We start from the raw sequence: 23,853 nt of genomic DNA on the forward strand, positions 1-23,853 counted from the left end.
TAATATACAGTGACGCAAACCCCGCATATGACACGCTAGGTAATTACGGTTACGAACATTACGTAGCGAAACTGTTCGTCGATAGACGAAATCCGGACGTCAATATTCAAATCATACATCGCCTTTGGCGCGATATTAAAGAGTCCATCAAAAAGTGTGGCATGCAACCAGAGCATCTAGAAGATCATTTATTTCGTTACCTCTTTGTAAGTTACCCTGAGTCTGGGAGGAAACTGCTGCATCGTTTTCTCACAGAGGCAGCGCGTTTTTACCCGCACCAGACAAGCACTCACCAAGAGCCTCTAAATCTGTCACATCTCATCAAGAAAGAAGAACATCAGCGACCCCCTGTTCTCCTGCCTCCTATCAAGAAGGAAGAACCCAGTTCCTGCAAAGAACTAGAACCCGGTGAGGAAACGAAACACTTCAAAAATTTTGCATGTGGTAATGTTAACAAGCCCTTTAATTCAATACGATTTATTCTCTCACTTTATTCCCATTCATGATATCCCCCTTTCATCCATTATTGACTTCATAGGAATACAATATTTGTTATTCTTATCAATTATCATTGCTCCTATTGAACTGAAAGTGTCCAAAAGGCTTTCTTTTACAGTGTTACATTATTCAAGCATTTGACTACCAAATGAAAGATATGATACCTATCTATGAAAGACATGATCTTTCATAGATACCGTATACCAAGCTGTGAAAGATGTTATTTTTGCCTGAAATCGAATTAGAGCTTTTATGTAGGATTTCTGCAAATGTTATAAGAACCTCTGCAAATCATAAATTTATGAGTATCTCTTTGTCATCAGAATACTGACACTATGGCAGCGGAAGACACCAGCGATGCGATGCTCGGCGATGCTGTGATCCAAGAGGCCCTCACATCAGGCACCGACCTCAGGCAGTACTCGCACAAGCTGGAAGAGAAGCTCCGCACTGTGAGTGTAGTATATTGACTGCGTGGCCCCCGCCTGCTTACTGGCAGATTTTGTGTGTGTGCAGGAGCTGCTTAAAATTATTTCAACTTGCGTATCTTCATATTAAAATTATTTCGACTTCCGTATCTTTCGACTAGCGTATCATAGAAATATGAACATTATATCATATGGGTTTATTTTCAGCACCAACTATCGTCTGGCTGAAGATTTTTTGTACAGACTTGTGGACTTGAAGAAGTTGATATCGTACTATTTCGATGCAGGATCATTTTAGGCTCGTGTACTCCTGTCATGGTGTGCTTGCCTATGCTATGGAGATTGCGCTATGTCTAGGATGTGATTATATATCCATTACCGCGAGCCTCGATAAGTCGATAAGTGACACTCACTCAGATCTGTCGACTCCCATTTGTAACCTGGTAAGTGAGTTTAGTTATTATCGTTAGTTAATTAGAACAATGTCTAACATAGGTACCTAGACTAAAACGGGTTTACCGGACGAAAAAGAACAGTCGTAAAGCGTACTACTATGTTTTTAACATCTTAACGAAGCAAATGTTGTGTATAATCGCATTTCATTTTCTTTCAGGTGGAGCAACAAAGTGTTCTGGATTATATAAAGAAAGCTGATCATATTGCAGCACTGCACTCACACATCACAACGTGTGATGACATCCTCCTGGTCAGTGATACACGGCATCAGGCAATCATCATCTCACCACTCACGCTACGATTATCTTAAGAATCTAGGCTGCTTCTCTGATTTGTCCTTGAAATTAAATAATGAGATTTACAGTCAGATGTTGTAAGTCAAATTTTTATGAAGCAATTTCTCCTTTACTTTCTTTTCCAGAACTTGAAAGGAGACACTTCAAGAAAATTTCCATTTATATCTGTATAAAAATGATATATTTTATTTCTACCAACAAGCAAACTTTGTAGATTTTATGCCAAAATTATTCACTAATAGCCTAGCTTGCGCCGGCAGTCAGTCTGACGTCCCCAGTCTCGTCCAAAAGAATTATTTCTGTTTCATGAATTGCATTCACGTCAGCTCTGGGCTGAATATTTTTAACTCTATTAGGGCACTGTTCATCTGAATTACATGAGCTCTGAAACTCATCAATTAAATTCCCGTGGGCTGTTATGGGAATATTTCCCTGGAACTAATCGCTCGTTGCCGGGCTTCGGTTTGCTATTATTATAAATTTCATTGATATTACGAATGAAAAAATTATACAAGGATTAGTATAATTTATTAAAATTAGTTTACATTCATGAAAATTTTTCAGCATTTGTAGAATTCTGATGAGAATCGTCTGAATTTATTTTCAACTGAGTTTCTTACTCTGATTGTGGTGTTGGCATTAAAATATTTAATATGAGTACAATGATGTCATTGTCTAATTAGGTATGTAGGTACTGATAATTATTAATAGGCTACTTATATTTGTGCAGCAAATGCAAGGAGCACTTGAAGGCTACTTGTCTCACCTTTCATCAATCAGTCAAGAGTTGCAGAGCCTGCAGGAACAGAGCACATCTCTGCACCTGCAGCTACACAACACAACTGCTGCTAAGGAACACATCACTGCAGCTCTGGACTCTCTGACGCTCCCCAGCTCTGTTATACAGTGAGCATTGTATGCTGTCTCTGACACACTCCAGCTCTGTTATACAGTGAGCTTCATTGTCTGCTGTCTCTGACGCTCTCCAGCTCTGTTATACAGTGAGCATTGTATGCTGTCTCTGACACACTCCAGCTCTGTTATACAGTGAGCTTCATTGTATGCTGTCTCTGACGCTCTCCAGCTCTGTTATACAGTGAGCATTGTATGCTGTCTCTGACGCTCCCCAGCTCTGTTATACTGTGAGCTTCATTGTATGCTGTCTCTGACGCTCCCCAGCTCTGTTATACTGTGAGCTTCATTGTCTGCTGTCTCTGACGCTCCCCAGCTCTGTTATACAGTGAGCTTCATTGTCTGCTGTCTCTGACGCTCCCCAGCTCTGTTATTAAGTCATTTTAACTCTTTACTCTTGACCTTTGTTAGTGAACTCGTCAAGAAATTTCATTTTGTAATCGAAATTAATCGAAGCAATTTACAAAAGCCTTGCAATTTTCTAAAAATTGGAGCTTACTTAAAAAAATGAAATATTAATATTTTGAAGTTGTATAACATTATTCATCTTGCGGTTTAGCAAGAATATTAACTAAGCTTTTGGTGGAGAAGGACCCACATAATATCTGCTCTACTTCTTTATTTTGTTCTAATTCTATACTGTTTATGTCAACAATGTTCCTCTATGAATAATTTTGTTCATGCATCGCATATTTGTGAATGTTAGTATCTCAGGTTTGAGTATTAAAAATTTATTGGAAAATTTATAAATAACTATTGATAATATTGTTGTAATTACCTCGGCAGTGACATCTTCAACACACCTGTCACTGAGCCAGCGTTCATGCAGCAACTGCTTATACTCGACGAGAAGAGCAAGTTTCTCAAGGAACAAAGATTTAAAGGTGACGCTTGGAAACTTCATGGTGGCTATATTTTATACATTTTTAACATTAAATTCTAATTATGTTTGTGTTAATTATACCCATGTATCTCCTATGTTAGGTTTTATCTTGTAAATATTGTAAGATTTTAGCGGATGTATCATTTAACTTGTTTCGGACGACATTCTTTTATGGATGAATGTGTAGATATATTGTTTTTTGTTCAACTAAAAGGTTTTTTCCTAATTGAGAAAATTCAGAAAGCATTTGAGTTGTCAGGGTAAAAAGGCCTTAGAAGTAATTTTGTATGTACTTTTACACGATTATCACTAATCCTAGTTCAATGTATTTGGTTTTTGAACTGATATGTAGTACTGGATCTTAGACTGTGCAAGCTTAAGTCTTTCTTTTGACCTTTTCTTTTGTTATTCGACCATTTGTATGTACATATCATGTTCTTAGACTAGACTGAAGTATTGAAAAGTTCTGCAACCACATCTATTACATTTCTCAGCAATTTACTTCTTTCTCGCTCAGATTCGTCTTCGGTAGCAGACGTTGATGACTTAGTTTCCAAGTTATGTATCCGAGCCGTGAGCAAAATAAGAGAGTATCTCCTGCAGAAGATCTATCAGTTCCGTAAGCCGCTCTCTAACTACCACATCCCTCAGAACGCCATGATTAAACATAAGTAAGTCGCTAAATTTAAATGAGAAATGTTATGCTGCAAAATTTCGAATGCATTAGAGTTCATGTCTGTTCTATTGCTTTATCATTTTGATTTGAGATTCTTTAAAAGTAGGTTTAAACTTGATGACATGAAAAATTAAATGACAATATTCAAGATATATAGTATAAGTAGTTACATAACCGAGCGCATGGCGCCATTTTCTATAAACAGCTTAAATCATAGGTTACCACAACCATTTACCCCAAATCTTACCCAACAAAATTAACTAATTACTTTCAATATTATTACGAACAATTACCCCGAATCTGCATAAACAGCTTAACAGTCTACCGATCATTTACCCAACAAAATTAATGCTCCCGAATCATGGGTTAACGATCATTTACCCCGATTTTACTACACTCTTTAACCGAGAATAACCTAGAGCGGTTGCCTGAAAAATACTTCTGTGGAATATATAATTGATTTAAATTTTTGAAATACTTTCCAGAACTGGGATGCTCATCTTTATTGATCAACACAAAACTATAAGGTACTTTATACGTTTCATTACACAGATCTTGAAACTCGGCAAAGGGCATATCACAAGCAATGTAATCACTATGAATATTCTTCATATCGATGAAAGGTAACTCGAATAGAATTAATAAATTTGAATTCGTTCTAATGGTTTGTCTTGGTAGTATGTGATAGTTTTGGGATAAGTAAATTGAACTACAGTTATTATGTCTTCCACAGGTGTAAAAACTATCAGCAGGATTTTGATTCTTTTCCGTAGCAATATCATCAAAAATGAATAAATTCTTCATCCCAAACTCATGATTCGGGAGTAATTGGTTAATTTTGTTGGGCAAGATTCATGATCGGTACCCTGTTAAGCTGTTTATACAAATTAGGGGTAATTGTTCGTAATAATATTGAAGGTAATTAGTTAATTTTGTTGGGTAAGATTTGGGGTAAATGGTTGTGGTAACCTATGATTTAAGCTGTTTATAGAAAATGGCGCCATGCGCTCGGTTATGTAACTACTAGTATAGCAAAAGGCTATAACGCATCGTTATCTAGAAAATCTGTTTCAAGATCACAATATCTTCAATTACTTATTGTGGTGCTAGTGAATTGTGCGTAAATGTGGCGTCGCGGTAGGAAACTTTATATTGTCTCCAATTATTACTCACGGTCTGGGATTAAAATATTCCTACACATCGAAAAAATTTCAAATTGATATATTTTCGGCTGTGCAGTGAACATTTCTGCCTTACTCACGATCCTGAATGTATATGAACTGTCTTGCAGGTTTTTCTTCGAGTTTTTGCTACAGCACGCCCGTACCATTGCTGGAGAAGTTCATGATGAGTACGTTGATACTATGAGTAAAGTCTACTATTCGTACTTCCAGGCCTACACAAAACAACTATGGAAACTTCAAGTAAATCACTGACATTTTGGGACGAGTGTGTTGTTTTTCACTTACTTGTAGGTTGATTGTTTCAAGTTAAATAGTAATGTAAAATGTTTCGATTATCAACTTTCTCACCTACGAATTTTAAAATGCACTAAACACACTGATTCGTGATTCTTTAAATAGATCCATGATATGGTTGGCAGTGAAGCAGAAATACTCGCATGTTGAACCGCTTTCAAAATTTTGTACGAGCGAGATGAATTTTTATCTCAAAAATCATTAAAACTTAGTAATTTCAAATAAAGGTTATTGTAAATGAAGTTAAAATCGTATAGATATGCAAAAATATTCCAGTATGTACGAGATTTGATAAATGGCAAAATTGTTGTTATTTTATTATTAAAATAACATAACGCAAAGCACTGACGCAAATTCGTTTTGCAGTTCGATGAACAAGTGACCAGGGAAGACCTGCTAGCAGCGGACGACGTCCGGGGAGGTGCTGGCGGCGGAGGCGCTGCTGGGGGAACCGCAGGCTTCTTCGGAGGGCGGGCCGCCCCGCGGTCACGCCTCAACTCTGTCTTCGCCCTCGCCAACAGGGACGCCGTGTTGTCTCCTGAAGGCCTCACTGAGGACATCATCGTCCCTCACGTCGCTGAGAGGGAAGGCAGGAAGGTAGCAACTCGCATCTCTTTTTAGCGCATTTTCTCATTTATTGAAAAAATGCCCTATTGTGTTCGTCATGTCCGTCCGTCTGTCTGTCCGTCTGTTTGTCCGTCTGTCTGTCCGTCCGTCCGTGACTTCACGTTTTCGTCGACGAGAAAATGCGCTCTCTGTCACTCACTGCAGTGAGAACTGAGTTATATTTTTTGTTGTAATTGAATTTCGCTCAAATTAATAAAAAAACCTAAGTTTTTGTTTTATGTCTCGACTCCAGCAAAGATGTGGAAACTACGTAGATTAGTTCAAATACAATTTTCGCGTATTCAAGAATTTTTGTGCACAAGAAATAACATTGATAAGTCGCAGCTATTGAGCGATTAAATCCGCACTCTCTCGTAATTAGAGCATCATCGCTTCATTAAATATTATGTATTGAATTGATGCTTCAAAATTGATAAATTACACGATTAATTATCCTAAATGAGCAGAAGGAATTGATTTTTGAGAATCAATACCTTGTGTTTTCCTATTATGCTCTTGTCTTCGTGGTATGATGATTGCTTGATGAATTCACCTACAATTAAATAACTAGATAATTTAGAGACCGAAAAATACTGATGAGACAGTAATGAAATTTCATTGATTTTATGATTTTCGCGCCCTTCTAAAAACCGTATGAATAGGATGCTTTAGTACCATTTGTGATAGTTGTGGTAATGCACAGGGAATTGTTTTATGACCCATATGTTTAATTATCTTTACTTTTTCAGTTGCCGTTTGAAGTGCTGTTCCGTAGCCAGCAGTATGCATTGCTCGACAACTGCTGTCGGGAGTTTGCGTTCCTCTCTCAGTTCTTCCTCGTGACTGATGCCGACGCTCTCAAGCTCTTCAAAGCTGTTCTTTCCAACGCCATCCAGCTCGTTCAGAAAGAGGTAGCTGACATACCTGGAGTAAAGAAATGAAAATTGACTTGGCCTTTAGACCCCCCCCCCCCGGCCACACGCTAAGGTTTGTTTTTACACCACCAACCGTTACGCTGGTACGCCACCTTAGTCGTCTAGGTGTCGTGTTTTCTCATAAAAGTAACCAAGAACTGTTATATACATTACAAGTATGCCAAGTTCTCGAACCAGCGACTACCTATCGGTACCGGAATTGGTTCCTATCGCGGTTCTGGTTCCTATATACCACTGCGCTACAGTGAACAGAATTAAATCTGTTTCTATTGTTTCTATTATTAAACTTGCACCGAAATTCTTTTTCTGACGTTACAATTATTTCAACGCGTCGAAGAAAAATGTATACTGGCATTCTGAAAAATTAAAAAAAATAGAGAAAAATTCTAATATTATATACCTACTCGTATATTTATTATGTTACTGAAACGTCTGTGCGTGTTACATTTACCTATCAATACCAAGTCAGTTGTGATCCCAAGCATTTACCCCGTAGGTATACAGCGTAGTGATGGGGAGCTTCGACAGCGTGGGACTGTGCGTGTGCCTTCATTTGTGCCATCAGTTCAAACTGCTGTGCCACAAACGCGCCGTGCCCGCTCTTGATGCCCACTGGGATGCCCTCAACGACGCGCTCTATCAGAGGTATTTCTCTCTCGTGTAATTCAGCCTTTGTGTTCAATTTATGATAAAAGTGGAATGAATCTTTGTGTTCATTTATTCATTCAGGTTGATGCTTTAAAACCTGTAAAGTGCCCGATTAATTTTCATAAATGAGCACAAGGTATTCATATTTTGAGAATCATAAGTGTTTTCCTATTATGCTCTTGTCGCCGTGGTTTGTAATTCGACTGATTTTTATTTTAAATTTTTTAAATTGCATGTAGACCTCCGTACTGAATTTTTTTAACTTATTATTTGTTACTTAAACACGCTAGTCCTCGATTTTGTGAAGGTTTGTTGGAGAAGAAGCGAAATTTATTTTATGTACTCTTCATCACTAGAAATGTTGAGGGTGCCACGCAAGCTTACGGTTGGTTGTTCAATTTTTGAGACAATTTTTCAAATTCATGTTGGTGCTACCTCTACATTTTGACAATTCCTTATAAGAGAAAAACATTCATTATTTATATGAACAGCTGTGCGTAAGTTAAAGTTTCGTTACCAGCTCAACTTATTGTGTTGATAGAAATGACACAAAACGTATACATTTTTATGTGACCCTATCCTGAGTATTATTAACGCATATCACTTATATTGCTCTGTTAGATTACTCATCGAATTACTTATTCGATGTTCACTGGCTATAAGCTAGACTTCAGCCTCTACAAAACCCTTGGTGGTCTCACTCAAACATTTTAGTGTGCCTAACGATCATAGCCTTCGTCAGCGCCAGGCAGTATTGGTAGATCCCGAAATTCTGCGAATTCATTGTTTTCATTCACTTCATTCTGCTAGTTTAATTGTTTTCACAGTCGTGCTGACGCCATTTCTGGAAATTTTCTAGGGAGTGTTGATAAAGATCGTTACAAATTACAATATTATATGCGAGTGTGTGCAGTTCGATAATTATATTTTGAAGACAGTTAAGATTTGTTGTGATGTTGTAATCAGGTTCGAGTATGTGATCCGACTGAACATCCAGAGCGTGCAAGATTGCGACGTGACCAAGTTTACCAACATGGACGTCAGACCTCACTATGTGAGTGCCTCCTCGCTTGTATATACCGAGGACTTCTATGGTGTCATTACTTACTCACTGTACCAGCTATTGTTGCATTCTAATGCAATGTTAACATTTTTTAAATTACGTAAAGAAAATATGCAATATTATTTTATGTCACTCATTATTGTTGTAAATATATTTAGTGTATTTGTTATGATGATAACGATCAATATTCTGGGAGTAATGAATACTTCTATAAAAGTGTAATGTATCATATTATATACCTTATAAACCTTCCGGGGCTTGAGTTACAATTCTGATTGAAATTTAGATGCGCAGGTCAAATTCAGACTTGTACCGCACTATGACTTTAAACTCTACTCCTTTGAATCGTAATTAAAAGCTCATCCTAATCAATGCTAATAATAATAATAATAATAATACGATAATGGTAACTTTACTTCCTTTGAATCGTAATTAAAAGTTTATATTCGTTGATGATAATGCTAATAAATAATGCGATGATGCTAATAAATGTTAATAACCGTAGATGTGTCGGCGCATCTCTGAGGTGTGCGGCGCTATCGCGTCCCTGGAGCGCAGGTTCCCCATCGAGGGGACGGAGGCGCTGGTGGCGGCGCTGCACCGGGAGCTCGAGTCTGTGCTGCTCAGGCTCTCCGCCTTCCACTTCCCTAGGAATCGCATGCAGCAGCTCGTCTTCCTTATCAACAACTACGATATGGTCCTCGCCGTCCTTACCGTGAGAAATGCGACATTTGTGACACTCCAAGTCAATGTTGATGTGGATGAAAATTTGTAATGCCGCACCGCCCTTATCGGCATGAAGTAGTCTTTGTTGCGATCTTGTTAAATGCCTAATCGATTTTATGCTTCCTTGTTGCGCGATGCTTAAGTCTACGTCTTCAATATCTGATTATTTATCGGACAGGTCTCTTGCCCAAATTGTCTAATTTGACCCTAGTTGTGTAGCCCGAACTTTCTTACGTAGTCTCAGCTGTAATTTCCTGCCGTAAAATTCACATTTCTAAATATTGTTGTATGTTTTTTTTTCTTTGTAAGGTCATTCACCCTTGTTGCAGGTTAATTATTCTTGCATTATTGCTCACTTACTTCTGAACTTCTGTTTCTTTTTGACCCATTTGCGAAATTCCGTACGTACCCGGTAATACAATGTTCGTCTTTGAAGTAAGATTTGCCGCAATGATGGTTATGTTTGCTAATCAACTTTGGGAACGAACGCAAATTTAGAATTTTTTAGGAAGCCTACTTGCCACGAAGTTTCATGTTTACATTCAGCAATCCAAGTTCTTGCGTTTGTTTACCAGGAAAAGGCGCGGGCAGACACCAGCGAAGGCGAGCGGCTGCGGGAGATGCTGGCGGCCTGCACGGCCGAGTATATCCAGGAGATCCTCAGTCCTGACTTCGGCTCCCTTCTGACCTACGCTCAACAGGCGCAGCGGCTCCTCGACGCCGGCGACTCCCAGGGCCTTAAACAGACCGAGGGTAGGACTCAAGGGCCTCATTGTGGGGTCACGTTAGGTCTCGTTCTTGAGGTCAGAGTAGGTCTTATCAGCCTCTTTGTGACGGTTAGAGTCAGTCTCGTAGATTGAAGGTAGGTCGTGTTGCCCTCTCCCTAGGTTCAGGGCAGGACTTGTTACTTCTGATATGGTGTTCAGGGTAAGTTCTTGTTAGCCTCTCGTAACTCTTGTATGGGTAACTCATGCCCGCTTCGCCGCGAGAGTTAAGGTTGCACTTGTACTAGGTTTTGTTTGTCAGCCTAGCTTCGCAGCCTACCGGTTATTATTTAGCCTTGCCTACGAATATCGGTTATGATTATTTAACTTCCTGTACGGTTATCGGTTATGATTATTTAGCCTCGCTTACAGGTACCAGATATGATTGATTATTCAGCCTTGTCTAGGGTTACTGGGCAGGCTTTGCCTGTTCCGATATAGGGTTCGGAATAGGCCTTGTTTTCGTTACACTAGGTTTGACGCATAATTTCATATTAATGGAAATTTATATACCTATTGTCGTCACCTTTGTTTGATTAGAAAACGGTTCATTTTGAAATATTCTGCTGACACAGGGATTGGAATATTTTCTAATTGATACGCAAGCATGCTAGCTAAGTCAACTTCTGCTTGATATTACCTACCGAAATGAAGTTATTAAACATTTAATCGATTCACTTGATCAGTCATATGTTGTAGACCCTATAATTTCCAAAAAATACTGCACTGGGCGCAGCTCAAAGGCGTTTGTATCGAGCAGGGACTGCGTTGAACGTCGCTCGCGCCTTCAGTAACAACTGGCGCACAGCCGTCGAGCAGCTCAACAACCAGGCGAGTGGCGTATGCTCTTCAGCTCACTTATTCACGGCTGGCTGCACACATTACCGTGCACACTGTGTGATCAATTTTCGTCCTAAATTTTTAATACGGTCGCGTATTTAACTTTTTATCATGTGACAATCCATCGTAGCTGTTTAATTGATATTAATAATCTTAATTCGGCCATTTTCTGGAATTCCTTACAAGTTAATTACTTGCGTGTAAAGTTACCATTTTGATAATAAAATATTACATTGTATGTGCTATTTGTCATCTTCACTTCGACCGTCACAACATGTGCCATCTGATCTTACACGTGTAGCAATAATACGTAACAGATAAACAGAATTGGAACCGTTAATACAACATTACTTGTAGGGTTGGTCATTATCATGAGGTTGCTCATGAATGTCTCATCAAAATTATGATTGTTGCAGGTGATGCAATGTTTCAGCAATTTCCGCACTGGCACGAGTGTGCTGCAGCGCGCTCTGGAGACGCTCATTACGGCGCACCACTCCCTCAACAGGGCACTCAGCCACCCTGCCTTGCAGCACTGCAACGCCCAGCAGCTCATAGTCAACAGTCATCATCTTATTGTCGAAGCCAAGAAATACAAACCCACTTTCTAAGTCACTGGGCCATTACATTTTAGAATAATATGTATCTTCAACTTCTTATCTATAGTTGAAAATATTAAGACATTTGCTATGACGAAATCAATTTGAGTCTCGTATAGAAACTGCCTTAGCCTCTTTTAAATCGGCAATAATTCTCAGGAAACAAAGCCCGGTGTCAGCGTCAAGTTATCCTGTAAATTTGTTGGATCATCATTCCAATTAGCGTTTTCTCTCAATCGCATCATTTTAATTTATTACAATATTATATTACCCATAAGCTCTATGCGGTTCTTGACTTGTAAAATATGTAGATAGTTATTTGCGTTTAGTTTGCGTACAGCTTATATTGTAGAGGTTTAATCGTTCAGAATCCTTAGTTAGAAAAATAAAGATTTATGGCTGTATAACTTGTCCTTACGTAGTTCAGGCTATACCTAAGCTATGAGAATGACGCATGATTGGACTGCACTCCGATCAGATTATTCTTAGTTTTAACTTGTTAAGAGTAAGTTATTTAACTTGTGTTTGTCTGCTTACTATTTTCCTCTGTGAATGTTTACACAATATAGACTTAGTTAAGAATTGTATTTTTATACAATGAAGGCATTTTGCTCACGATTTTGAAATATACCGCATTAAAACCCTGTTTGCAAGGAAAAATTAATGGTTAATTAAAAGTCTGGGCCAAAAAAACGCAATAGGTTATGAATATTACGCAATATATTTACTCCTTACCTACAACTAATAAGATTTTGCGAGCTTTCGACGTTGAGGTGTGGAGTCTCGCTAGGCTTGCAGAGATCCTGCAAACCTAGTACACTGATGTAATAACTGTACACTGATGTAATAACATAAATTGAACATTCCACATCCAAGACATGAATCGATCATCTTGTAAAATGTTATAGGAATTAATATATTTAACGAGTATTTCATTTTTCCAGTGATCATAATTGGCAGGTTTTAATGCGAATAGTTCATGCATAACGCCAGTGGGATTACAAGTAAACTTGTCTTAAGTTCGTATGAACTTGTAAATGAATTTAATAAGATTACAAGGATTAATTTCAATCCAAACTTGAATAGAGTTGAAGTTTATTTTCTTCATTTTTGCAGCAAGTCCTTTACTTCTGTAGTGAGCGATATTTTGAGCCACGTATGACTGATCATGATACTGCTCTTCCAAACGCTTGAAAAACATAATAGGGAACAAAAGCGGTACGCAAACAATTACTTTCTGAGTAATAAGCGTTTAAAAAGAATTGTAACAGGAAAAAAACTTACGGGTAAGTCGAATGCAATGGATTTAGTACTTGAGTTGTTACTATTGAAATGCCTGACAGGAGGAGGCCATGCAGAAATGGTAAATGCTCGTATTAAATTCAAAGCTTTCGTAATTAAGTCGAATATTCGTAGTACTTGTGTCCTGACGATGCACTCCTGAATACACACATTAATATTTTTCAGGAGAGGAATTTCATTACATTAAATATTGGTTGAACAGTAATATGAAATATATAATTGTAAAAGTGTGACGCCAGACCAGTTCAATGGAGAAAATCTTGCACCAAATGAGTATAGAAAGCTCGTAAACTTGTACTACTTGTTCACAAGAGCAGCGGCAAGGCATTGGTTGAGTTCTTACGTCACCTGCAATGCGTATATGTATTGGGACGTAGGAAACGTTGACAGCGAAATATTATGAAGATAATACGTTCAGTGTGACACATACGCACTCTGGGTTGACCGGAACGCGATAATTATCTGGAAAGTATATGTAATGAACGAAGAAAGACATTACAGCAAACTGAAAAATATGCATTGATCTTAAGTAGACAATTTGAGCACAACAGACCATCACATTACAACAGAGTAGACCATAGTGAAGCGATGATGTTTCACCATAAAGGTTATAAGCCGCAGGCATCTTGGAAAGCTTCCTGTGTGGCGCCGAATTAAAAGCCATACTTGAACAATCTCAACCACAAGAACACATTCCCGCTCAATTCGCTACACTCCTGAAGCCATAGAAGGTGAATGTGATATTGCACTCTCCACTATATAGCTAATCAAGCGTCGCATTGAAAGTACCCGCAAGAATCCCTATTTGATCTATCAGAAGAGCTCGAATATTTACAAAATGCTTGACGTAGACATGTAATGAACAATCACACTTTTAAATAGGTTAAATGACAACATGGAAGCAATAGGTCGTTAACAGCTTTTTCTGTGAAGTTCATAACTTCTGAGAATGTAGCTTTAGCTAGAATTTTTTCTAGCTTCTGAGAATGTAACGATAGCTAGAACTTAAACACATTAGCAAGAAAAATCAATCTAGTACAATGAGTTGACAACTCAATCGCTTGCAATCGAAATCAATTTCGAGCACATGTCAACACTGAATAATAAACTCGGCTAGTTTCATGCGACTCGTTACAACTAGAACTTTTAATTCAAACTCACAAAACAGTTCAACTTGAAAAATTTTGCTTCATACTCTTGAGCTGGAAACAACAAGATGGTGTAAGACCCAAAGATTTCTAGACAAATACGAGAAGTACTATCGTAACATAGAGATTTTGACATCACGTCCAAAGTTCTGTTAACACGTCAAAGTAAATATTAGATGATGAATGTACAACTACATTGGATACTTTACAAGTCAAATATCTAACAAATCGCTCGTTAGCGGCACTCTAAGCCCATTGAGTCGAGAATGTCATGATATTTAATAATTCCTACGTTTATGTCATTACCGGTTTGCACAGAGGATCTCTTAGCAGTAGCAAATTCCGTGAACGAAAGCAGTTCTTTGACCGTTTGCAAACTATGCTTCTATTTCAGCCGCTATAAGCGTTTGTTTCTTGGATAAAATGACACAGTCACTTTCATCAATGAAATCTTATACGTGAAATTCTTGAATAGATGTTTGCGGGTGTCAAAATCGGATAGCATATGGTGCGATGTATTAACATAGATCAAGTCTTAACTTGAAATAATCAGCTAAGAAATAATTACTTGCCAACATTTACACTTGGGATATTTTTAGCAAGATAATTGAAGTGAAGTAACCGTGAGTCTCGAGACAATAAAACCGAGAACGTCGTCAAAACGACACCAAAGATCGCATCAAGAACCGGACACGCCTATGACGAACATCGCGTTGCTGGCTGCATTTAATTGTAATTACTACGTCAACTGAGAAATGCGAACCTGAATAGGAAAGAAAATTTCTTTAACACAAACATTTCTAATATTCTCTAATAAACATTCATAAGCAAGTTAGATTTAACATATTAGCTTTTAGCAGGATGCTTGAAAGTGAAAAAATCTAATTTTTGTGTCGCTCAAAGTTGCATCTCTGTTTGAAATGGATAAAGACATACAATAACATTTTTGTACCAGTTTGCCAGTATTTTGAATATGTAATCCACTTATTACCCATCCACTTCATGCAAGGGAAATTATGAATGAGAGGAGTAAGAAAATGGTTGTTTCCCCAAGCAAAAAATATACAAATGACTTTAAATAACTAAATGAAAATTAAAAAAAATAACTAATAAACAGGCTGTTCGTTAGGGTTAGGATTGAATCTGGTACATCTTCAGGAGACAAAACGCACCCAAACTAGAACTAAATGAAGAACTCCTCTTCCGTGATGACTGTGATACGAGAGAAGCAACCGCTTAGTAGAACTGGACACAGTGAAGAATATTGCGCTGGCATTTGTTCTCAAACTCGTGCAGTAATTCGTCAATGTCATTATCTAAGTCATCTGAACTTGATAGCTGAAAGAGAAAAATACAATAATATATCTTGAAACTTTCTTGTCAAGTATTTACTATACCGGTATTTGAGCGGATATTATAAAAATGTGATTATGTATTTAAAACTTTGTAGTTGACCAGTCATTTATGTTTGGAAAATTCATGACAAGGACATTAATTTCAATGACCCACCAAGAGAGCAAGCTCGCAGATCATGAAGGCGCCGATGGTAGCCTCTTCATGATTGTCTTGGATGTCAATGTTGATGATGTGCACAGGATTATTCTCTTCGGGAATATGGCACTCCAAAACTGAGGAAATAAGTCAAAACTGTTACATTTCCTGCAAATGAGATACCTACCTTTATAGTTATCTTATCTACAAGTAATTGAATGATTTGAAATAAATTGAAATAAATAAATTAATGCTTTAGAAATAAAGTGACCATTCAGTGATAGCAGCTTTTGTCAAAAGTACAGGTGATCAATATGGTTTATCAAATGGAGATCTTGTAGCACACATTTAAAGGTTGAGGTTGTATTGCAATAAAATTCTATAAACCAAATTGATGATCTTTTTAATTTAATTTTTAAAAATTTAAATATTTATGTGAAAGTATACTGTACCTACTGAAATTAATATTTTTTGAGCATAATGCCAGAGGAGAATTACAAAACTATGTACAGTTAAACATAGAATTGGTCTTAGTTAAATACCTATATATTTACATAGTACTAATAGTGAAATGTATGAGAAGTCAACAATTTTAGTTTCTAATGAAAGACTTGACACTTTGCATGCATTTTTGCAGCTATCAGAGTGTAAATAATAAATGAGCATAAATGCATAAAGAATACATTTCATTGCTGCCAGCTTCTGTAATCAAGAAAAATAAAACAGCACTCTGTAGCTTGTAAAACATTGAGAGATGAAGTGTTAGATGGTTAAAAAAATTAAGGTACTTACATTCCAGAACTTGGTCATAAACTTTTTCTTCACAGGTAAGAATGATGTCAAATTTGTCAGTGCAATCTTGGAACCTCTCAGGACCATCCTTTATTCTCCTGTTGCGATCAAGCATGTGCAGGAGCCCATTCTGAGTATACAGAGCTTTATCTTTGTTCAATAAATCCTTGTAAATGAAATCATATGAAGTTCCAAATTCATAGCAATTGGGTTTATCAGGTCCTGGGCCAGGGAGTTTAACCTTGTCTCCTGTGCCAAAAGACCTAACTTTGAAGCCTTTCTTCTGGAGCATCGCATGAGCTTCCATACTTCGGTTCATGTTACTTGAACATGACACAGCAAAACGGAGATCCAGAGACATTGTTAAGTGTTGAAATAGAATATGTGATTGCAAATGGTTAAACAATAACCAAAAATAGAAATTATTAGAAGAAAATAATCAATTTACATAGGATACTGGATGTTACAGTTCATAATTACAGAATCTGAAATGGGATAAAAATGGGATATTATGTTAAAACATGGAATATACATAATGATGAAATAAATTTAATAACTTGTATAAGTCATCACCATTGTTCATTTTTGCTAAAAAAAAGACAGCTTTTTGAACTATAGAAAGACCCTAAATCTAATGTATAAATATCAGCAAACAATTAAAAAATATAACTCAGTACTCAGTACTCACTGCAGTGAGTGACAGAGAGCGCATTTTCTCGTTGACGAAAACATGAAGTCACGGACGGACAGACAGACATGGCTAGCACAATAGTGCATTTTTTCATAAATGAGAAATTACATAAAAAGTGACTAGAATTTCTTTGGAGATGCCATTCAATAGCCCTTGCAAATAGCTTTAAAATGAGCACAAACTTGTTTATGAAATGTTTCATGGTAAGAAGTTATTTATGAAAAATGCTCAAAACTGTCCCTTATTACCCCATTTCACAGTATATAGATCTTCAGCTCTGATACTTTGCCTCTCAAACCATTACAGTTTAACTGATATATCTCAAATTGGGACTCTTGTAACATAGGTTGCTGAACAGAATTGAAATTTGAATGAGCCATTTCAAGTTTTCTTCTTTTTGGAGTTTTTAGCTGTCTTGGTTTGTCTCTTTTGAGAAGATATTGGTTGTTCATCAATGGCCATGCTTGATGGCCCAGTGTTAGGCTTAATACAAAAAAAAGGTAAACAGATTGAACTTTTATTGAGGAACTTGATCCCATAGACGACTGGTCCCAAGCTTGAGGAATCAAGACGCATTCGCAGAAATTAGGAAGGAACCAAGTCCCAAAAAATAACACTTGCTAGCTGGTTCATACAGGCTCGCCGACGTTACACAGACGAACAAACCCGGCCCAACATAACTGTGGAATCGAGAAATAACCTTCAAATATATAATTAAGTAAAATCGTATTAATAGTTCAATGTTTCAACAAGATTTAATAAATTCGCACATGGAAGCAATAAATTTACCAACCCAGAACATCCAGAAGGATCTTTAAATTAGCTAGAGTATAGACCTGTATTTTGCATGTTTCAATTCAAGTTTAATTTAGCTAGTAAGAAAATGGCATCATTTATAAGAAAAAAAGTGGTCTAAGCTACCCCATTTTACGGTAACGCATACGGTTATTTTTTTATAGTTTTTCATTTCTCGATGCGTCCTTAATGTGACGGAATATACCACGTTTACCCTATAAGTCTAATTTTAATTGTTGAGTGAAAGGTGCAGACTTGCAACTTCCAAGTGATTAGGTACTTCATAGAAACTGAGCAAGTTAGCGTATGTGTTTTAAGCCTTTAAGAAGTTCATTTTTTGCCTCAAATAATGATGTTGAATTGAAAAAGTGGTCTTGGTGGATCGAAATAAATAATTGATGAACCTTTGAAATTCGAATTTCATCCTGCTTAGTAGTACCTAGGTGTACAGAAAATTAAATTCAAAATCAAGTTGATGAATGTGCATAGTGACAAACCAGAGATTTTTTAGAATCAGTTCATTTTTAATTTCCTCATTTACCCAAGATTTAAACCAATTTCTTTAGGAGTTAATATTGACAATGAGTTGAAATTTTCTAAGCATATTGAAGGTCAAGTTAATAAAGAGGATGCTGCTGGAGCAGAGACTTGACGGGTAAGACTGTCGTCAATATAATTTGAGGATGCTGCTGGAGCAGAGACTTGACGGGTAAGACTGTCGTCAATATAATTTGAGGATGCTGCTGGAGCAGAGACTTGACGGGGAAGACTGTCGTCCATAACCAGTGGCCGCTACATTTTTGAAGATCACTGGTAAGGACCCCTGAAGCTCGAAGCTAATGAACTGATGCAGATTAATTCAGCGCTGATTTATCAGACGACAGCCGTTCCGGTTTTGGGTCGGAGTCCGGAACCGGAATTTTAGGAGGGAGTGCAGATGCTTCAGCGATCTCCACCTTGGATTGTGTTTTGTAACAGTTTTTTCTTTAGTTTGCGCAGTACATTCAGTTGTAAAGTATAAATATATATAATTAGTATTTATCGGTAGGGGGTATTCGTCGCGTTTTCTAGGGGTAGGATATCAGCTCCTCCGAATTACCTGTAGCCTGGATTTATCAACTTTTATTGAGTTTCACCAGTTTTTTTTTCACTATGCCGGGTAGCATATTTATGTTAGAGCTCTCCCACAATATCATAACTGAATTAATATTTTGACATCATTAATTGCAATGATCTAATTGTGAATTAATCATAATACATCGATAACAACAAATTAGTCAATGGTTACCCGAAGGCATTTGAAGAACTCATACTCGTATTTTTTAGTGATCACGTGCACCACGTTTGATTGATGACACGATCGATAATTTTGTTTTCAAGTACAACATAACATTCATGCGTAGAGTTCTCTTTATTTATTAAAATATGAATTCTTTCTTTTAAACACGTGGAAAATTTTAACGAGAAATATACAACCTGTATGAAATTTATTAATGACACGAGTTCGTTTAATGCTTTTAATAAATATTCATACAAAATCGATGAATATCGATTTGTATTAATATAAGAATGGTCACAACGACAGGCGAATGCACAATGATGTGCATTCTACAGCTACACAACTACAGCACTACAACTGATAGGCTTAATACAAAAAAAGAGGTAAACAGATTGAACTTTTATTGAGGAACTTGATCCCATAGACGACTGGTCCCAAGCTTGAGGAATCAAGACGCATTCGCAGAAATTAGGAAGGAACCAAGTCCCAAAAAATAACACTTGCTAGCTGGTTCATACAGGCTCGCCGACGTTACACAGACGAACAAACCCGGCCCAACATAACTGTGGAATCGAGAAAAACCCTTCAAATATAAAATCGTATTAATAGTTCAATGTTTCAACAAGATTTAATAAATTCGCACATGGAAGCAATAAATTTACCAACCCAGAACATCCAGAAGGATCTTTAAATTTTAAGCCAGAGGTAGACGACGGTTCCAAAGAGATCGTAAATCCGTATCCCACCAGACTCGCAGTTATTCTATTGAACAAAAAAAGGTATGGCTGTAAAATAAATGGTAAAGATAACAAACTCAATACTAGCCTAAATGTATGTCGCACTATGTCAGAATAGCATCAGCACGCACCAACCTTAAAATCTTTTGCCAGCAAGCGGATTTAGCTGTAATTTTAAGAGGCAATTTTAAGAGGCCAATTTAAGGGAAATAATGAAAGTAGAAGAAATAGGGCAGACTCCAAATTAACAAGTAAGTTAAGCTTAAGAAAGCATCAAGCTTTCCCAATAGGTTAGGAACAAATATTAGAGTAAAAGCCGAAGCTCAAAGTTAAAGTGGTCGAGCCACAAGAGAAGGCCAAGCCCAAACTTAGCACTGGAGTCCGCCCTTTTCTAACCAAAGAAAGCGCGAACATGCATTATTAAAGTAAATAAATAAAACGAAAAAACAAAGAGTGATCACTCAAAATAATAAATAGCATTTAAGAAGGAATGGCCTTATACACTCCTAACGGAGCAACATTAATGTGATGTTTACACCACCAAGTCTTACAGCCAACACACATTATTTACAAATTCATACCCAACAATAGGTACGAAGAAAAAGAAACTTAGAACCTAAGTAATATGGAAATTTCTAACACCAGGACAGATGGATGTGCAAGCAGCTGTAAAGGTTGCCTCAGTTGAAGCAGGTTTTTCAGTACCATCAAATATGGTAATAAGGGACGGTTTTGAGCAATTTTTGTTAATTTCTTACCATGAAACATTTCATAAACGAGTTTAGGCTCAATTTAAAGGTCTTTGTGAGGGCTATTGTATGGCATCTCTAAAAAAAATCCATATGCTATTTGCATGGTGCTAGAGGCAATATAAAAGGCTCCTGCATTAATCTGGAAACGAGATAATAAGGGACACTTGAAATAAAACTCAATTTTAAAATGTTTGAAGCATGCAGAGTGTACTCATCTATTACTAACAGTGGTACTCTGATGTCCTTCTCTTCCTTTGTAGATGATGTAAATGTAATTTGCTCACTTGAATATTGATGATGTATGCATGTCACACATCTTTGTAGTGATTTCCAGTGCAGAGTAGGCAGTGTACAGGAGTGGTACTGTGGTACATCCACTTGCAAGATGATGAGGTTGCTGGCATCTGTAGCATCTAAGAGATGGTGAATTATAGGGTCTCACTCTGTATGACGAAATCAAAAATAACTTTTCAGGTACCTGGTTACCTTCAAAGTCAAACTTCAAGACCAGTGAGTCTTGTTTTGATGTTCCAGAGAATTTTGGTAGTCTGGATATCTTGACAATTTTGCAAGCTTGTCTTTGCATGTTCAACAAGTCATCAAGGTCATTTTCATGTTTGATTGGACCAATGACTCCAGAGCAGATGTTTCCCATGACAGATGATGGTTTGTAGCATTCAATTTGTCATTTTCCAAGTTGAGAGGTAGAGAGGTTTCATAAAGGCAATTAAAACATCAAGGTTTTAATTGCCACCTATTCATTTGTTTTGAATTCAACTGCTACAATGTTTGGTCTCTTCTTAATGCTCACATCTTTGATTGAGGAAGTCCTCTTGAATTATTTTGTTTAGTTCTGCAGCAACTGAAATTGGATTTAGAGAAAATTTGCTCATGTCCAGAGACTGTTGCTTAATTAAAACAGTGTTTTGATTCCCAGATGACTGAATTGAACAGGTGAATTTGAGGAAAAAGATCTTAGCTGCTTGAGATTTTCTGATGGTCTGGTAAGTTTAGAAATGTCTCCTGAGCCTCTGGTTGGATTTGTTGAATCACCTAGCTCTTCTTTGGATTCAGTGCTTTTTGCCACTTGCGACTTAAAGAGTTCTGAGTTTTTAGGACTTAGGTTGTGATGCCTTGTCTATGCCAATTCCAGCAAAAAGGTCATCATCAAGCACATTTGGCATTTGTTCACCAATTTCCATATTTTTGGTAGCAGAAGTTAAGGTTGCACACTGTTTTCTGGTGTGTTGCTGGAAGTTTGAAACTAGGCCTATACCATGCCTCTTCATCTTCTGGTGTGTCAGAGCAGGCATGGAATATATCTACTTGGCGAGCCTGAGCTGAATTTTTCGAGCCGTGGTTTTATGGATTTGCCAGCCGTGATTCCATTTCTTTGAGCCGTGATTCCATTTCACCGAGCCATGAATTCCATATCTTGGCCATGAAAAGCCATTTACGAGGTGCGAATTTATTTACAAAGTCCATGCATGTGTTACCATAAATCTCTAATTTTACCCTAAAACAGTAAAATGGCAGAGATAAAATTTGTCTTTACTGAAGTTGAGCACGTGTTAATGCAGTCTGACTGCTTTGACATGACCACAACTATGCGCAATCTTTAACAAAATGTTTAGTTGATTTGTTTACATTACGATGTTTATGTTTTACTGCAGGATATTTTGGCGGGAACAGTAGAGCAATGCAAATTGCGGAAGTTAAAAATTTTATGAAATGACATGTTTGCAAAGTGCAAACTGCGATTTTTCAATCAAACAAAAATTTATGACATTCAAGCCACAAGATTTCATACCTACTGAAATTATATGATATTAGGCTGCGATATTTCAGACAAAAATAGGACTATTCCAGCCCTGTGTCAGAGCCTAATTCTGACATCATGCAGGTTCTGAGGTAATTTGCTATAATTCTAATGCAGGAGCTTTTATTGCTGTAGGCTACAGAGACTTCAGAAATGTTTACACAAAAATACAGTCAAACTGACAGGGGGTTTATGACAGAATAATAACTAAGTTTTTCAGAATAATATTACATAATAAAATGGATTAGTTGATGGAAAATGCAATACAAGTAAGTACAAAAAAATATCTAATGATCAAATTAAATGATAACAATAAGAATAGAATATAACTAATGGTTGATTTGAGCTGGCTTCAGCCTTGCAGTTGCAGGCCTACATAACAGGCTACAGTCTACTCCAGACTCCTGCCTAGCAGGGTTGGCGATTTTTTTGATTTTTTTTTAAATCAAAAAAATCAAAAATCAATGATTTTTTTTTATTTTTTCATGATTTTTTTGATTTATTTGATTTTTTCAACTTTTTTGTCTTTTTGATGTGTTATTTTTTATGTTGCAATTAGCTTGCTAACAATAACAGTATATGGATCATAATGGATGGCTAATAAGGGCACTTATTGCCTTCAATAATGGCCAACAGGCCAAGGTGGTGTTTACCACTTAGGGATTTTTGGGTAAACAATTATTGGCACTATGTCTATTCATTAGCTTTGTTAAGTTTGTATGGAGCAAGGTAATGAGCTACATATTGACCATTTAACTGGCTTCAATATACAAAAACACTTCAGGAATGCAGATCTGCTAAAAATTTAAGAGTCACATAACAGATAGGTAGCTGATAGCACAGTGCACAGCACTATCAATAGATCCACTAGTTTTATGCCCTAAAAATCTACCAGACTCTACCCTCTATACACACCAACTAGTAGTGACTGTAGCTGATAGCACAGTGCACAGCACTATCAATAGATCCACTAGTTTTATGTCCTATAAATCTACCAGACTCTACCCTCTATACACTCTGACTAGTAGTGACTGAGTGACTGACTGCACTGTTCCATTTAATTCAGACCAATAAACCAATACGTACTAAACATAAACTGAACGATAACCAAACAAACCTCATACGACTTGAAACAAGACTTAAGTTATGAGAAAATCTAATACTGTTTGAAATAAACATGTGCACAATTCAAATATTTTATATCCATTCACTGCATTTAATTATTTTATACCTATATAG

The 23,853-nt window shown here is 37.1% G+C and overlaps 2 protein-coding genes across 2 annotated transcripts; one reads left to right on the forward strand and one right to left on the reverse strand.

Annotated features, from left to right (window-relative positions):
* Nucleotides 1-344: 344 nt before the first annotated feature.
* On the forward strand, nucleotides 345-12,732 carry LOC108678979 (vacuolar protein sorting-associated protein 52 homolog). Its single transcript, XM_018167476.2, has 15 exons — nucleotides 345-408; nucleotides 822-950; nucleotides 1,540-1,632; nucleotides 2,409-2,584; nucleotides 3,377-3,474; nucleotides 3,991-4,144; nucleotides 5,441-5,573; nucleotides 5,994-6,224; nucleotides 6,983-7,144; nucleotides 7,665-7,813; nucleotides 8,783-8,870; nucleotides 9,385-9,594; nucleotides 10,181-10,358; nucleotides 11,130-11,200; nucleotides 11,626-12,732. The coding sequence occupies exons 2-15, from the start codon at nucleotides 834-836 to the stop codon at nucleotides 11,818-11,820; spliced, it is 2,055 nt and encodes a 684-aa protein (XP_018022965.1). The 5' UTR covers nucleotides 345-408; nucleotides 822-833; the 3' UTR covers nucleotides 11,821-12,732.
* On the reverse strand, nucleotides 12,511-17,026 carry LOC108678980 (RNA polymerase II subunit A C-terminal domain phosphatase SSU72). The gene is made up of 3 exons (XM_018167477.2): nucleotides 16,542-17,026; nucleotides 15,768-15,886; nucleotides 12,511-15,596 (listed from the first exon to the last, which is right to left on the reverse strand). The coding sequence occupies exons 1-3, from the start codon at nucleotides 16,900-16,902 to the stop codon at nucleotides 15,495-15,497; spliced, it is 582 nt and encodes a 193-aa protein (XP_018022966.1). The 5' UTR covers nucleotides 16,903-17,026; the 3' UTR covers nucleotides 12,511-15,494.
* Between the last annotated feature and the right edge of the window lie 6,827 nt (nucleotides 17,027-23,853).

Source organism: Hyalella azteca, unplaced genomic scaffold, assembly GCF_000764305.2.
Source record: "Hyalella azteca isolate HAZT.00-mixed unplaced genomic scaffold, Hazt_2.0.2 contig1623, whole genome shotgun sequence".
In the NCBI taxonomy this organism is placed as follows: Eukaryota; Metazoa; Arthropoda; class Malacostraca; order Amphipoda; family Hyalellidae; genus Hyalella; species Hyalella azteca.